A 15,268-nucleotide genomic window follows, 5' to 3' on the forward strand; every position below is an offset into this window, starting at 1 on the left:
ATCTTTTCAGTTGCTTTTTCTCTATTGTGAGAGTTCTCCCATTTTTGTCCTTGATAGTGGATGATTTGCTATTCTGCCTGTAAGGGTCCTGATGATCTTGTAGACTGTTCTATTTCCCCTATTGCTTCAGCCTCTGCTGTGGCCATGTTGTCTACATAAACTCTCTTGTCTTTCCTATCATTTTTTTCTTAAGCAGTCCCCTGGTAAAATTCTAAATCCACACTATGCTCCCAACATAATTACAGGTAAAAAATTATTTCCCCCTTTTTTTTGAGGATTTATGTTTTGAAAGTTATAAAAGTTTCATTCATGTACCTGTTTTCAAACAATTTTTTAAAAACCAGCTAGAATGGCAGCCTGTCCTAGGCGTCTGTCAAGTGGTATTGGTGTACGTGGAAGAACTGATATTCCCAAAGATAACCGGCCACTTGATGACAAGAGGTACCAAAACAAGTGCATTGGACAGTTATTACAGGTATCCTTTTTTTTTTCAAATTGCAGAAAATGGCTCTTAAAAAGGCAGTGCTACACATTATTTCTTGCATATATGATATATTCCCTGAGGAAGTATCACATAGATAGTTTTTGTTTTCCTGAGGTTAGGAGGCAATGATTAGGAAAAAGTGAAAGTAGCCTTTCAAACATGTTTCAGTGACCTCATACATATGAAGGGATAGGTGGTCAGCACTATGACCACCTTAACATAGGTCAGTTACCTATCAGAACTAGGTGTGCTCTGGGGTGTCATATGGACTCAAAGCCCAGATCTGAACTTAAGAGCAAACGAATGCTCTACCATTCAACCACACATTATTTTATAATTAAAACATTTGTTTATATCGGCAGTCAATCAAATCAGTTGATAGCATATGGACTGTTCTTTTCATTATTTACTGGAGGTTATTGTAATATAAAAGTCAATGTTTTTTTTTTTATGATTCTGATTTTCTCTTGAACAAAAATAGTTGTCTAATACTAAACTTGCACCTGTTTAATGAATGACACTACTAATATAACTTCAAATTTCAGTTCCTACATGAACATCAGTATCCATATCCTGTATCTAACAAGCTTCTAGCATCTCCAAGTTGGAAGGATTTTTATCAAATATTTGAGGTTGGATCATTTTTCTAAATTAGTATATAAACTGCAATTAACAAAAAGATTTTAATGCTATTAGTTCATTAAGTTATTCTAATGCTACTGCAGACATGCCTATTGTCCTGCCATTTTGGAATCTTCTATGTGTAAAATGCCATATCACATTTTGTTTAGTTAATAAAACAAAACTGCAAAAATTATAAATTTAAAAATTAAACTTCAAATGTGGAAATTTTGATATCTAGGGCATGGTTTTATTTACCTTGTCCACTTATTTCATGTAAACATTTTTTTTTTAAACTATCATCTGTTGAGATTACGGATAATAAAACCATAATAAAACAGTACTCTGGTTTAATCTTAAAAATTTCCATTTATTAAATAAGGTAAGAGCATTATTTACAATAAATTAAAAGTACAGTATGAGGGAATTATGTTTGAACTAATGTTAAATTTGAAAAAAAAAATAATGCTGACTAGGTACATTATAAACTACAAGCTGACACACAGCGGTTTGCTTTATTTTCTACTCTTCAGTAATTCATTATTTCGATTATCCTCGCCCTCCCTCCCCACTCCCGCGAACTTCGTGAAAGCAGCAGTCCGTGACGACAGTTTACAGACAACAATGAATAGTTAATGCAGAAATTATTACCTCCCTTTTTAAAATCTAAATTAGCTGCCGACCCGGCTCTACGATTAACATTCGTAGTGAACCACAGCTCACCTGACAGGTGGGGATGAGGGTGGTGGCTAAGCTGTGTGGTGTCTTCTATGGTCTCCATGAAGATAATTATATATATATAGATACTAGCTGCATACCTGTGAATCCTTTTAAATGGGAACTTGGGAACAGAACAAAACTTAACGCAAAAACACAATGCAACCACACATAAACTCAAAAGAGAACAAACACAATGCAAACGCTAAGAACCACAGACGTAACACGTGGGGGGCAATAAATTGCACCATATCAGGGCACCTGCAGAAATGCCTGATTTAACTTTTTAAATTACTATAAACCAACGTATTGATAAAATAAACAAAAGGCAGTATGTTGGGTTCTTCAGTGTAAGTCTAGGGGTATATTATAGCAACTGACAACATACACCACAGTAAATTCACTGGATAACAATACTAAGCAATAATAATAACTTTAATATATATATATATATATAAGAATAAATAATATGAAAACAATAAAAGATACTAAATGCTTTAACACAGATGCTGATACTTAACATGACCCCAGTCACAGCCACACTTGTCACATGAACACCTCTCTCGCTCCATGTAAACACACTCAACCAAGGGATACAACTATACATCAAAGGGAGGGTACCTGTCGTTCCAGCACACAACACACACACAAAGCAGGGGACATGTAAGGGACGTAACACAGTATTTAAAATAACCATGTTCTACTACCTCGGTGCACTTTATCAATCCATGCTAATAATAATATTCCAACGTCTTCTTTGACATCCGGGGATTTGAATTCATTTTTACTTTCTGGTATATACGACGTATAGTCTTGTAATCGTGCAAAAAAGTCAAGATTTTTTCAAATTTTGACATTAACACCTCCATGAGTCGTAAAAACTTAGTTTTGCAATCTTGTCTGTGTGTCTAAACACGATAACTTGAGTACCGTTACAGCTAGGTTGATGAAATTTCATATATAAGTATTTTATCAAAATCGTAGATCTGTATCCACTTTTGAGCAATTTTTTTTTTCCTATAACCAGAAGTGGAACTATTTCTACTTTGAATTTTTCAACAGCCTATAACTTGAGTACTATTTCAGATAGATAAATGAAACTTCTCACGTAAGTTCGAATTCTCTACCTTCTATAAAATTTTGAGTAATTCCCGTTGGCCGAAAGTAATAATTTACACTATTTCTGATTTCTCTAAAAAAAAAAACGCATGTGAATTTATAAAGTACTAATAATATTCCGCACTGTTATGCACATTTTATTTGGCGTTCACTTGGTGTGCAATTTTTTTATAATTTTTTTTACAAGATTCTATTGTCCCAAGTTGCCATCCCCGTAGTGTTATATAAGAATATATTTGGGAAATTTTAGGTGAGATCACTCCCGGTTTATTTTTATTAGTGTGAGTTGAATTTCTTTTTATTTTTCCTCCCCTGGCATAATTATTAAATATTTTGATTAAGTTTTTTCAACCCTATTGTTATTTAAATGTATCAAATTTTTCTAAGAATCTAAACAAAAATATTATCTTTAATGTTTTAGAAATGTGTGTATTTAATATTTTCTATACATTATTCGAAAGAGTAAAAACTGCCAACTTTAAAAAAAATGTAAGTCATTATACAAATTAACCACACCCAACTATTTATAAGACAATTTGATGCAAGTATAAAGCACTGCTGTTGTTCACTGTTATGGTGCCAGAATCTATAGCTCTTACTGACAGACTGACTGACTGACACACTACAGCTGTATATGATAAGATTGTATTTGTCGGAGTTTTATAATTGACCTTGTTTAATATAATTTTCAGTTTGGCACACTTGTTTTAATAATTGTTTTAACTTCCTCTTTTTTTAATGCCTATCGATTTAGGGGTATGCATGTTGGTAATTAATAAATGAACATTCTACATTTTTGTATATAGAAATAATTATTTTACCTTGTTTTCTAGCTCACTGTTTATAATCTTTATGTCTGAATCCCAGAGAAAAAAAATACAGTGACTAAATAATTTTAAAGTTCTATATTGTTGGTTTTAAATATTTTATTAAATTGTTTGCCTTATTTCAGTTTATATGCAGCAAATTAAATGATGGCTACATAATTTCTTCAAAACAAGAAGTGCCTAGTGTTTTGAGACAGCTTGGGTACCCCTACACAATATCAAAATCATTTATGTTATCTGTTGGTACACCTCACACTTGGCCCCAGTTGTTGGCTGCACTCATTTGGATGATTGACTTATTGAAGGTATGTTGTTATTACAGTAGTGCAAAATATATTGTCCTCTGTATCAAATATAATTAAACAACTTAACATTTTCATTTAGCCTGCAGAAAATCTACACCAAATCAAAACATTTATGTTTAATATACGACATGAGATCTCTGGACTAAAGAAACTTGGACATTACATAACAAATGTAACAAGTGTAGACATCTCTCTTTCTCCAGTAAAAATCACATGACAAGACAAAATAATTTTGACAAACTTGAGAAAAGTTAGCAGTATTATGTACATTAGTTTTGAGGTTTGGTAATTTATAATTACTTTTTTAATTATAATAATAATCTTCTATACAGAGATAACTCCATTATTTTCTTTCAACTTTTTTCCAAAATATTGAAAAACTCCTGATAAAGTACCATCTGCCTAAAAAAATTGATGTAAATGACTATAGCTAGATAATAGCTAGATAAAAGACACGTTTGACAAACTAATTTGTCAAACGAGTGTGTCTGAAAACAGTATCATTTAAAGAAACAACCAATTTTACTATTTGTGGGCAGAGCCGTGCATGTCAAAAACAATTATTTGAAAGACTGACATTTAAGTTTTTAGTCCCATATAGGATGTTGCCATACTTAATTGTAAAAAGTTATTGACTCTATAAACTTCAAAATAGCATTTTAAGGCTATTTTTATATTTTGTGGGCTAATAAACTGAAAACATTGTTTACTAAAACACAAGTTTAGCAGCGCCAGAATTTGAAATGTTGTGCAGTTTTAATGAATGCATCATATTGAAATATTTCTTTTTAAAACTTGGTATGTTTTTAAATAAAATCTGAAAAAGTTCCAATTTAAATTAATATACTTTATTTTTTTATTAAAACTAATTTTTATTCATGTTATTATCGTTTATCCTTTATAAACCTCCGAGATTTGTGTCCAGGTATTTAAGGGAGCGGAGCTATGATTTATAGCCAAACATTGTCAAACGTAATGCTCAACTGAACACTTAACTACAGATCTTAGGCACCACTAAAAACTTGAATCATTTTTTTTATTTGCAATAATTATAAAGATGAAAGAAAATATTCCTGCAAATGGAGACCTTGATTCCTATATTTTTGGAGTGACTGGTGAAGATTTTGATAGGAATTTAGAGGTCAAGGTAAATTGCTTTCTTCTCAAGAAATACAAAATTACAGAGTAGACATTTTATCTTGCTAAATTTTAGCACCTTAATTTTTTTCTTCCTGTATGATATATATATTTTTAAAAAACATTTATGTATAAGAATATTAAAATAATGAATATTCTATTACATTTGTTGGTATAACAGCTAGCTTTTGACTACTGTAAAAAAACTTATTTAGCCTACATGTCTGGGGCTGACAGCTATGAAAGCTTTGATGAAGAGCTCAAGCAAATGCTAGGTACAACTATTACTACTTTAGCTTTTTCTTTAAAAGCATTAACTTATTTTGCTGTTCCAACAACACCACATTTTACAGCCTGAAATTATACTATTAATTCCTTGATAAACTCATTCAAAGCAACTTCCCCAAAAACCTTGAATTATATTTTTCAAACCTTTATACAAAGTTTTTATTTTACCCATCATTTTAAACAGTGGTATAACAAAGCTTGAGAGGAAATTTGTGGATTGTAAATAACATAAAAGAATATGTTATAGCTACTCAAGTGTAAAAGTATGCCTATATTGTTGTAACACTAACATAGATGTTTGGAAATACTTCTATGCATTAACTACTTAACTCAGACAGTTAAACTCTATGATATTAAAAAATAAATAAATACTTATCCTATTTGATAAATCTGTATTGGGACAGTGCTGTGGATGTAAAGATAAAACTTAATATCTCCTATTGTTTTAAAATGAAGAGGTCATTTGTTCTGGGTTTAAAAAGATGGAACACCAGTGGCATCAATTGTTGCTGTCCAAACTCAGCTGAGATCAATATGATCAACAGCAATGACAATCAAATATTTTAAGTTAGGGAAATCAATGGATAGAATTTGACCCTCACATCACTAAAACAGCTTATGCTTACTATGACTGAAAAAAAAATTGTAGAAAAGAAGACTGTTGTAAAATGTTGACAAAAATAAGTGCTACTACACCTCCTTAGCACTTGTCTCACAGTCTACCTATGTCCTCCGGGTTTCTTTTGTAGTTTTATGCATTTCTTAAAGTTATGAAGAAATTGAACTTTTTCAGTTAACTAGCCTATTAAGGAATGAATTAAGTTAATCATCCTTCTTACTACTTTATATCTGTTTATATCTTTTTTTATTCTTTTGACAGTTGCAATGTATTTTGGTGGCAATTACCAAGAGAACATTCATGAAAATATTACTATTGAACAAGAATTAACTATTTTGGAGCAAGCAGAGGTGACAATCTTAATTATAAATCTGTTGAATTAACAATTTTAGAATACAATATTGAGAAGTATTCCTTTAGTGTGTATGAGATAGATATAGAACATATTTCAATGCCAAAACAGTATGATTACAACTTGCATCACTCTTTATCCATGTTTATTTAACACTCTGTAAAGCTGTTTACTGATATCTTTTTAATTGCTGGTAGTTAAAGGCACTTGTATGGAATATTGATTTTTAAAGCTAACTGTATTGTAGGAAAGATGTTCCAAGATTAAAGATCACATTGGAATGCTGAATCATGATATAAATGTGTTACAAGCTTATATAGAAGATATGCGTAGATACAGAAAAGCTCAAGAAATTGAAGTGCAAACCAAAAGTGAAGAATGTTATATGTTGAGTAAGTTTTTAGATCTGATGCTTCGTTGTTTTTTTTCTAAATACAGGTTAAAGTAAAATAACAATTCATAAAGAAAATAACCTGATTTTTATAGAGTTGGATCTGCAAGCAGAAATGGATAGATTAATTAGATTGTCTCAAATGCTGGAAATCCACAAAAGTCAAGATCTGAGCCTATCTGATATAGAGAGACTGAAAGCAGAGCGAGAAGGACTCAAACAACAGGTGGAGCAGCTGGAAAAACAAATCGCTAACATTGACCTGAACATCTGGAACTTGTCAATTGAACAAGCCAAATTAAATGAGAAGGTGATGGGCTTTTTTTCTGTCAGAGCTGTACTTTGGTTTTCTATTTTTTCTTTGGTTTTAAAACTATCAAGTTCACAGAGTAACAACACATGTTTTGTAACATGAAGTCAAGGAATAATAGAAACATCAATATTTTCACACCCTCACCATAGCTTCAAATCAGTTATCTTACTTCAAGCATATAATTAGCTACTGTTTTTATGCAGTTTGATAAGAGACTATATAAGATAAATGATTGACTAACTTTTCATCTGAGTGCAGGTTGATGAAGAAGCCATAACTTACAACATACTGGCTATTGAATGCAAACTGGTCCCTGAGACAGCAGAACATGCACAAGGTCAAGATTTTAGACTTCGTCCTGGTGTCAGCTCTGACCCAGTTTCTGATTTTGAGAAAAAAGTCCAGGTAAATATGCATAATGCATGAAACTTAAGTGTTGTAAATGTCTGATGAAAGAACATACTTCATAAGTGTATCAAAATGTAGGGGAACAACGCTTCTTTGACAGTTAAAATTGAAATTAAAGAACACACTAAAAAATCTTTTTTTTTTTTTTTTTTGGTAATGTAAAGTATTTCAAGCTACAAATCATGTACTATTTAGTTTAAAATTGTCGCTAAAACCCACCCCATCCATAAAATTTGTGTGGTTTTCTACTTTAAACTATACCCATATATTGTTGACACTGAGGACAAAGTGTACGATCACGTGACCTTTTACATTTAACAGGAAACAATATTCAGCTATTCTAAAAAGATTTTAAAAATATTTTGCAATTAATTTTCAAAGTACCCTCTGTCAGAAAAGACAAAATTATTTGAACTAAGCAATCAGAAAAAAATTAGACTACGATACTAAGTGAAGTGGGGTTTAGCTCATCGGGCGAAGCTGAAAAATTACGTGGAAGTCTAATCATTGATCGGCGTTATAGCTTTAATAATAAAAATATACTGAAGAAATATACTATAAAAACTAGACTCACAAACTTGTTTATTAAGTAGCTACATGTTTTTATCTTACTGAACTATCAAGCCTCTAAAACTTGTTAACATCAATTTAGAAAAGCTTGGTGGTGCGTTGTTAACGAAGAAATCGGCCATTTTCTTCTACCGGGCCTAGAGCTATTTTAGTGATGCTATAGTGTGTTTTGTCGAGCTCGGCCTTTTTTTTTCTCAGAAATGAGAAACAAAATAAATGTTTTAACAGAAAAAAGGACCACCTTTCTGAATATGCTAATAAAAAATATGTACGATGATAGAATCACACGGTAATTTTCAAATTTCTTAGTTTTTTTTAACATTTAAAATATTTAGTCTATTATTTTTAACATTTAAAATATTTAGTCTATTATGTATTTTTTTCTTTAGTATCCCATTAAAGGCTATTCAATTCTGCACATTTTACGTGTATTTGTAAAGAATTACATTGAACGGTCGAAAAAGGCTCGCAAGTTGAGAGAGGGGTCAAAATCCGTTACTTAACTGCCGTTGAAAAATCATCTCTTTGATTGTTTTCAATTGGTAAATGAGATATATTGTTTAATTTCAACAACTATAAAAAAATTACACATAATTAGAGGGCTTAAAATCTACTTTTTAATGGTACCAAGCTTATTACTATACGAGCCCTTAATACTATCGAAACTATGAAGTGAAAAGATACTATGTTTGGGCGACGCAGGCGAAAAATCAGTTTTTTTACGGCCGTTTGACATACCTAATACTATGTTCGATTACTTTTAAAGTTAAAGAGAACTTTGTGAAGAGCAAAGAAATCAATTTTATCAACAACAAAAAATATAGGGGTTACAAAAAAGTATTTTCTAAGCTAAAATTGCGCACACATTTCTTCTTGGTTAAATGGTTTCACTAGCTGAATTGTGTAAAAGTATATGTATTTATATATATTTATATGCATGGGACAGAGTGGCCGGTTTCTCCATGAATATATACAATAAAATTGTTTCTCTTTTAACAGCCCAAACTGACTTCTATGAGGAAGTGCTGTCAAGAGTCCATTGGCAAAACAAAAAAATCTATCTTCCAGCTAGCAAATGAAAATGAGCAGGTAGTTTTTATTCTCTAAATCATTTTAAAACATAAAATTTAAAGAAAAAAATGTTACACTTGCTTGGGTTGAAACAAATGTGTCAGTTGAACACAAGAATGTACAGCTTTATAAACTCATTCAGACATGCCTACCCCTGTCAGCCAAAAGTAGGAACAGTCATGCCTAAAAAGAGGAACATACGCCGGACGCTACTTTACTAAGTCAAAAATAAAAATGGTTAATTAAAAATTACTCTTATGACATTAGTAGGCTTTTAGTTTTATATAACTAGTCTCTAGGCTACATTTAAATAATGCTTAATGTCAGCTTACATTTTTTTAAAAAGGTAACCAGTAACCTGAGGACCCCCCCCCCCCCTTCCCATAAAAACCATACCTTTGACATAACATTATTGATCTGATTATTTATGCCTTGCTAAGTTCTAGGCTATATGAATAAGGAATGCTTAAGGCTTCATCACATGTAATATAATTATATAATTAAGAGTATAGACCCTTGATCTACCTAGTAAAAGTCCTAGTTACTTCATAATAGTAGTTACTAGTTAAGTTACAACTTACAAGATAAATCATTGTTCACTATTTCAGTATCTACTAGTAGATCTGGTTACAATTCTAGATCTAGATTCTAGTATTAGATGATACTTGTAAATATAGTAAACTAGGAAACAGAAACATATGCCAAATGGAGATAATCTCTTTTCCCTGTCATTTTTCCAATTAACTTAATTATCTTTCTTTATTTATTTTTTTTTTTTTTTGAATCGGAGTCAAAACGGAATGACGGAACAAATTACTTTTTTAGGTGAAAAAGTGGGACGGTTCCCATTTTGGCAGGACAGTAGGCATGTCTGACTCGTTAGAGCTGATCCATGATTGTTTTAAAAAATCAAAACATTCAATCCATATTTTTAGCCTAATTTAATCGTTATAGCTACTTTGTAATAAGTGAATCAAACTATTGAGCAGTGATTGGTTAAAGTTTTCAACCTTATTGACATGGTTAAGTGAGATGAGATTTAATCCACCACCCATGATGCTTTTAGAGGGATTGTTATAGGAGTCTGATTGGTCAAATACAACCATGGATCAAGTGTTCTTTACATACCTTCCTCAATATCAAACGGATTTATCTTTTTGTGTTTTGATCTGCGGCACACATCTGCCTTTCTCTATTATAAGTTGATTCAAACTCTCAAAAACTGAACTTTCTTGATTTTATTCATTTTGGTAACAATAAATTAAAACTGTTTCAGTTTCAAGAAGTGCTAAGTGCAAGAAGGGATAAAATTGTCAAGTTACAGAAGGAATTAATATCTGTTGAGTCTAATATAGAACAAATGAAACAGGTAACATTTTGTTTACATTTTTAATGCTCAAGTAAATTATTGTGTGGATTTTTGAAAATTTTGATACATCTTGTAAATAAATCTGAAGTGAATACCATCCAACAGATGTCTAATTCAGACAAAAAATCACAAGTCAGTGAGATAGATGCATTAGAGCTAGATGTTGTACAGCTGGAGTCTTCTTGCAAGCAGCTTGTGTCAGAAAAAATCCAATTGTCAGAAGAATGTTCTTCCCGCAGTAAAAGGTTGTTACTGAGTTGTCCTTCTCTTGTTTCTCTTTAACATTTGCTACTAAATCCTAGCTCAAAACCCTTCCCCAGGCATTTAAGTTAATTTGTTTCATCATTATTAGGGGTTGGTGTGGTCGAGTTGGTAAAAGCTCATGGTTGCTAAACCAAAAAGTCTAGAGTTCAAACCCTCTGGCTGTTGAGGCTCGTTAGCTGGGGACAGCCACTCTTCTAGGAGACAACTCCAAAATCAAACAACTGCTGCCTTGTAGTTTTTTCTTGGTTGGACAAAGGCTATGGAAGCAAATCCAAAAAGAAAAGCAGGCTGTAATCGGAGTCTATGGCCTAAATGGCGCATAACCAGTTGACACATATCCTAAATTGTGATGGAGGCGTGGTCGAGTCTGTAAAAGCTCATGGTTGTTAAACTCAAAACTTCTCGAGTTCAAACCCTCTGGCAGATAAGGCTCGATCCATTCCAACACTAAAAATTAAGAACGAAGTTTCATTATTAAATTGACACAAAATATAGGACTAATGATTAATAAATTTGTTTTTTCTCCTATGGCTGGAAACATCTAATCAGCTTTCATTTTTGTGTTAGTTTAAATAGGCTGATAGAAAAAACAGATAAAGAAATTTCTAAGATCATTTGTGAGCGGGGAAAAAACAAAAAAGAGTGTTTTCTAAAGGTAATTATCACTGAATTTTTCTTTATTAAGTATACATTTTCAAATTTGGTAAATATTAAACCTTTATATTAACTTAAAATTGAATGTGAAGACATCAGTTGTGGATGACCTCAGGTTGAACACATTTGGTTACAATAAACAAGTGGGACGGTGAGGCATAAGCAGTAGAGCGCTAGACTGCTAACCTGAAAGTCTTGAGTTCAAATCCAGGTTCAAGTCTGTAGAACGTCCTTGAGTCCACCCGGCTCCAATGGATATCTTATTAATGTTAGGGAAAATAAAGGCGGCTTGACATAGTGGTGGCCACACTATCCCTTTTACAAATGTTAGTCATTCAGCCTGAATGGGCAATGCTAATGTTATAAGCAGCAACATTCATATAACACTTTGAATAATAACTTACATACAATATTTTGAGCTGCAACTAACATACAATATGTTTAGCAGCAAATAACATAAATTAACAGCCAAGCAAAAAAAAAATTTGAGAACCAAATTATTAGAAAAATCAATTTATTTTATAAGCATTCTTTTTAATAATGGCCAGTGATGAAAAAAAAAGGGTCAGTAATAAAAATTTTCTATTTATTAGGTGGAGATGAATGGGTTTGTTGAATACCTGAAGACCAAACGTGCAGAAGTTGCAGAAAGGGTGAACAAGCTTAGAACAGAAGCCCATTAGTAAATGATGGCAGGAGTTTTATTAAGATTGTTTTGTTTTTAATTTTAACTTCGTTGATTGTCTGTTTTAAAATTTTATTGTATTAATCATCTTTTTAGTTACTGTTAAGAAATAGTATCTAGTAATTGGGCGTGCTATGGCATACAAGTTATTCTAGTTTTAAATCATTGAAGTTCTGTCTTTATTTTTTCAGCACCCATTTGTTTTTTTTTTGTTGTTGTTTTTTTTTTTGCTTCTATCAACCAATAGTCCACAGAATCCTTTTTTTTTTTACACCACCTACTGACCATCCTCCCCCCACCCATCCTGTTTAAAGAAAAATACTACACCAGCAATCCTATTATACTGCATAAGGTACATCTACTTCATTCATCATTCATTAACCTTTTGAGGTACAATGTCTGAATGGTATCAGTATAATGTGCTACAGACTCCACTGGATTTTTTTAAAATTTCATTGTTTTATTCTAAAATCATTTTTCAATTAAAAGATTTTAAACACTTTGTTTTCACTCTGTTATAAAACATCTTGTGTATAGTGATATTATTATTATTATTTAAACAATTGAAATGTTTCAAATGCATAAGATTAATGTATGTTGTCTTTTCAAAACATGGTTACATACATACTTGGGTTGTCCTTAAATAGCAATATTGAAAAAAAAAAAAAAAACTAGCACCCATACAAATGAATCATAGCATTTCCCATAAAAAAATTACTGTTATCATCTTGTGAAAATATGCAATTACTTGTTTTATGATTAAAAGCAATAACTTTATACTTATGATTGTTTTTTTTTTTTTATATGCTACTGAATATTTGGAAATCAGGAAAAATAGCCAAATTTATCAACTACAAAAATACCATATTTGAATTTTTAAAAATTGAAAATAAATCAGTAATTCAGTTTTAGATTTTCTATTAATTCTACACTCTGCCTAAAATACCTTCAAATCTAGTTTTATTCACACCAGTGACGTTTTCGATATGACAGTTTAACACAAATTCATACTTTTAAAAAATATAGCTAGCTGTACCGGCAGGCACTGCACTGACATTTGAGGTAACTGTTTATTGTAAATGGCTTTGACTTGTGTGCTCAACAAGCACATTTAATTACAGGTGTACTGTGGTGGGGATACAATGGTGTCTGCAACTAGTGCAACACGTACATCATATGAAGGGCATAACCAGGTCGGGAGGAAGACTAATTTTTATTAAGTGGCCTCAAGTATCAGTTGTAAGGGGGAGATAAAATTTCACACCAATAAAATTGTGTAGAATAAATTGTTTTATACTAAATTATAGTTTATTTTTTGTCAAGGAACTGGGGAAATAGTTTAAATTCCTGACGCAGTTACATCCCTTTTTGTGGGTTTAAATAAGCGGGGAGGCTTGTTAATAATTGTATTCATTTTCACACCTATTTGAAAACCGTGTGAAAATTTTAAAAATTAAATTTTTCTTTTAACTAAATTTTTTTCTTCTTTACTTTTTTGGGTAGTTACAGAATGGAGTTTAAATTCCTGACTTTGTTACGTCCCTTTACTAAGGACTAAATGCGTTCCCGTTTAATTATCAACCCCTATGACTTTTCTGAGAATCTGTTATTTTTTTCCAGGTGCATCTCCTTAGTAAATATCAACCTTTTGTCGCATCCTGCAAGCATGTGGTCGATCTAATAGTTTAAAATTATATAAGGCTGGGTCACTATACTCTGTTAGTTTTCGGTCACTTTAAACTTTATTATTGAGATGATTCTAATTCTCCCGTAACGAATAGAGTGAACAGCAAGCTTTATCAAGAACAATGTCCCTGCAACTTACCTGCAAGTACCCGATCTAATAGGTGTGAGTAACAAATCAAACATCACCCACTTTGCTTTTAGTTTTATAGATATAGATAGCATGCGACTGCGGGGGGTATAATGTCACCGGGCGCCGAACCTAGGGGTGCCAAAATGGGCTGGAAAAAAAAATTTAAAGCTCATTTTAGCTGCAGTTTTGCATAATAAATATTAATATATGGGGGGAGGGGCGCTACGCCTCTGTGCGAAAGATTTAAGTTTCTTTCAAAAACCGTGATTATATTAGAAGGGAAAATTGAGTTAAAACGAGTGATTCTTTTATTTATATTAATAAGGCTATTGTTTAAATATATTAAACAACTATTATTTATTAGAAAACAAATGAAATACAAAGAATACATTAATCAATAATGTGTTATATGACTTAGTTAGTAGATAGTGGTATGATAAGATGCTCGTCAGGAGTTTTGAGTGTGATAGTATGAAGAAGGGGTGAAATAAAACTGGGGGTGGGGACATTGCCTGGGGTCGCGAAGGTCTTTCTGGGGGGTCGCCAACTGGTATACTAAACCTTAGTAATTTGAAACAACACATAAATTTTTAGAATCATTTTTTAAATTCGGCTTCATTAATATTACTGGAAATGTAATAGAGAAGAAACAAAGCGTACTGTACAAAGTTGTTCTCAGTCACGAATCTATGAAATCTTCAAAACTAAAACGTCATTTGAAACGAGTCGGAACACACCACAAAATATATGGAGTTCTTTCGTCGGTAAGAAGCTAGTTGCAAACGTCAGAGACTTGATCGAACAGGAAGTTTTCACCAGCATTAGTGCAAGCATCAAATGAAGTCGCGATAGAAAATGCCAAGCAAAAAAAAATAAAAACAATAGGAGAAAATCTCATCAAACGCTGCATGTACATAAATGTTAAATAACACTTTTTTAAAATTGAAATTAAGCTTTCACCATTGTTTGCTTTTCAAGTTGATAAATCAACAGACGTGAGTTCGTGTTCGCAGTTGCTGGTCTGTGTCTATATTCATGCGGATGATAGCAAAGAAGAGTTGCTCTTTTGTGAAGAAGAGATGCCTGGAAGAAACTGCTTCCCACACTTTGATACCGTTGACCTCATCAAGTGGCTTTGATCAGGAACGATGGGGAGGGGAGTATAATAATCCCCGCGGACAATGTCATAAAACAACTGTTGGTTTCTTAAATTAGCTTCGGACGATATTTTAACAATGATTGTTTTTTTTTTAAATGA

At 32.0% G+C, this 15,268-nt stretch overlaps 1 protein-coding gene across 1 annotated transcript; it reads left to right on the top strand.

The window, feature by feature from the left end:
* The first annotated feature begins 306 nt into the window (after positions 1–306).
* On the top strand, positions 307–12,192 carry LOC131952292 (kinetochore protein NDC80 homolog). Its single transcript, XM_059314899.1, has 14 exons — positions 307–475; positions 1,030–1,116; positions 3,894–4,073; positions 5,131–5,220; positions 5,392–5,485; positions 6,379–6,467; positions 6,717–6,861; positions 6,956–7,170; positions 7,432–7,578; positions 9,151–9,240; positions 10,499–10,591; positions 10,697–10,836; positions 11,423–11,510; positions 12,103–12,192. The coding sequence occupies exons 1-14, from the start codon at positions 350–352 to the stop codon at positions 12,190–12,192; spliced, it is 1,674 nt and encodes a 557-aa protein (XP_059170882.1). The 5' UTR covers positions 307–349.
* Positions 12,193–15,268: the final 3,076 nt, after the last annotated feature.

The sequence above is a fragment of the Physella acuta genome, unplaced genomic scaffold (genome assembly GCF_028476545.2).
Source record: "Physella acuta isolate Inbredline_101_S28 unplaced genomic scaffold, ASM2847654v3 ptg000863l, whole genome shotgun sequence".
NCBI classification, from domain to species: Eukaryota; Metazoa; Mollusca; class Gastropoda; family Physidae; genus Physella; species Physella acuta.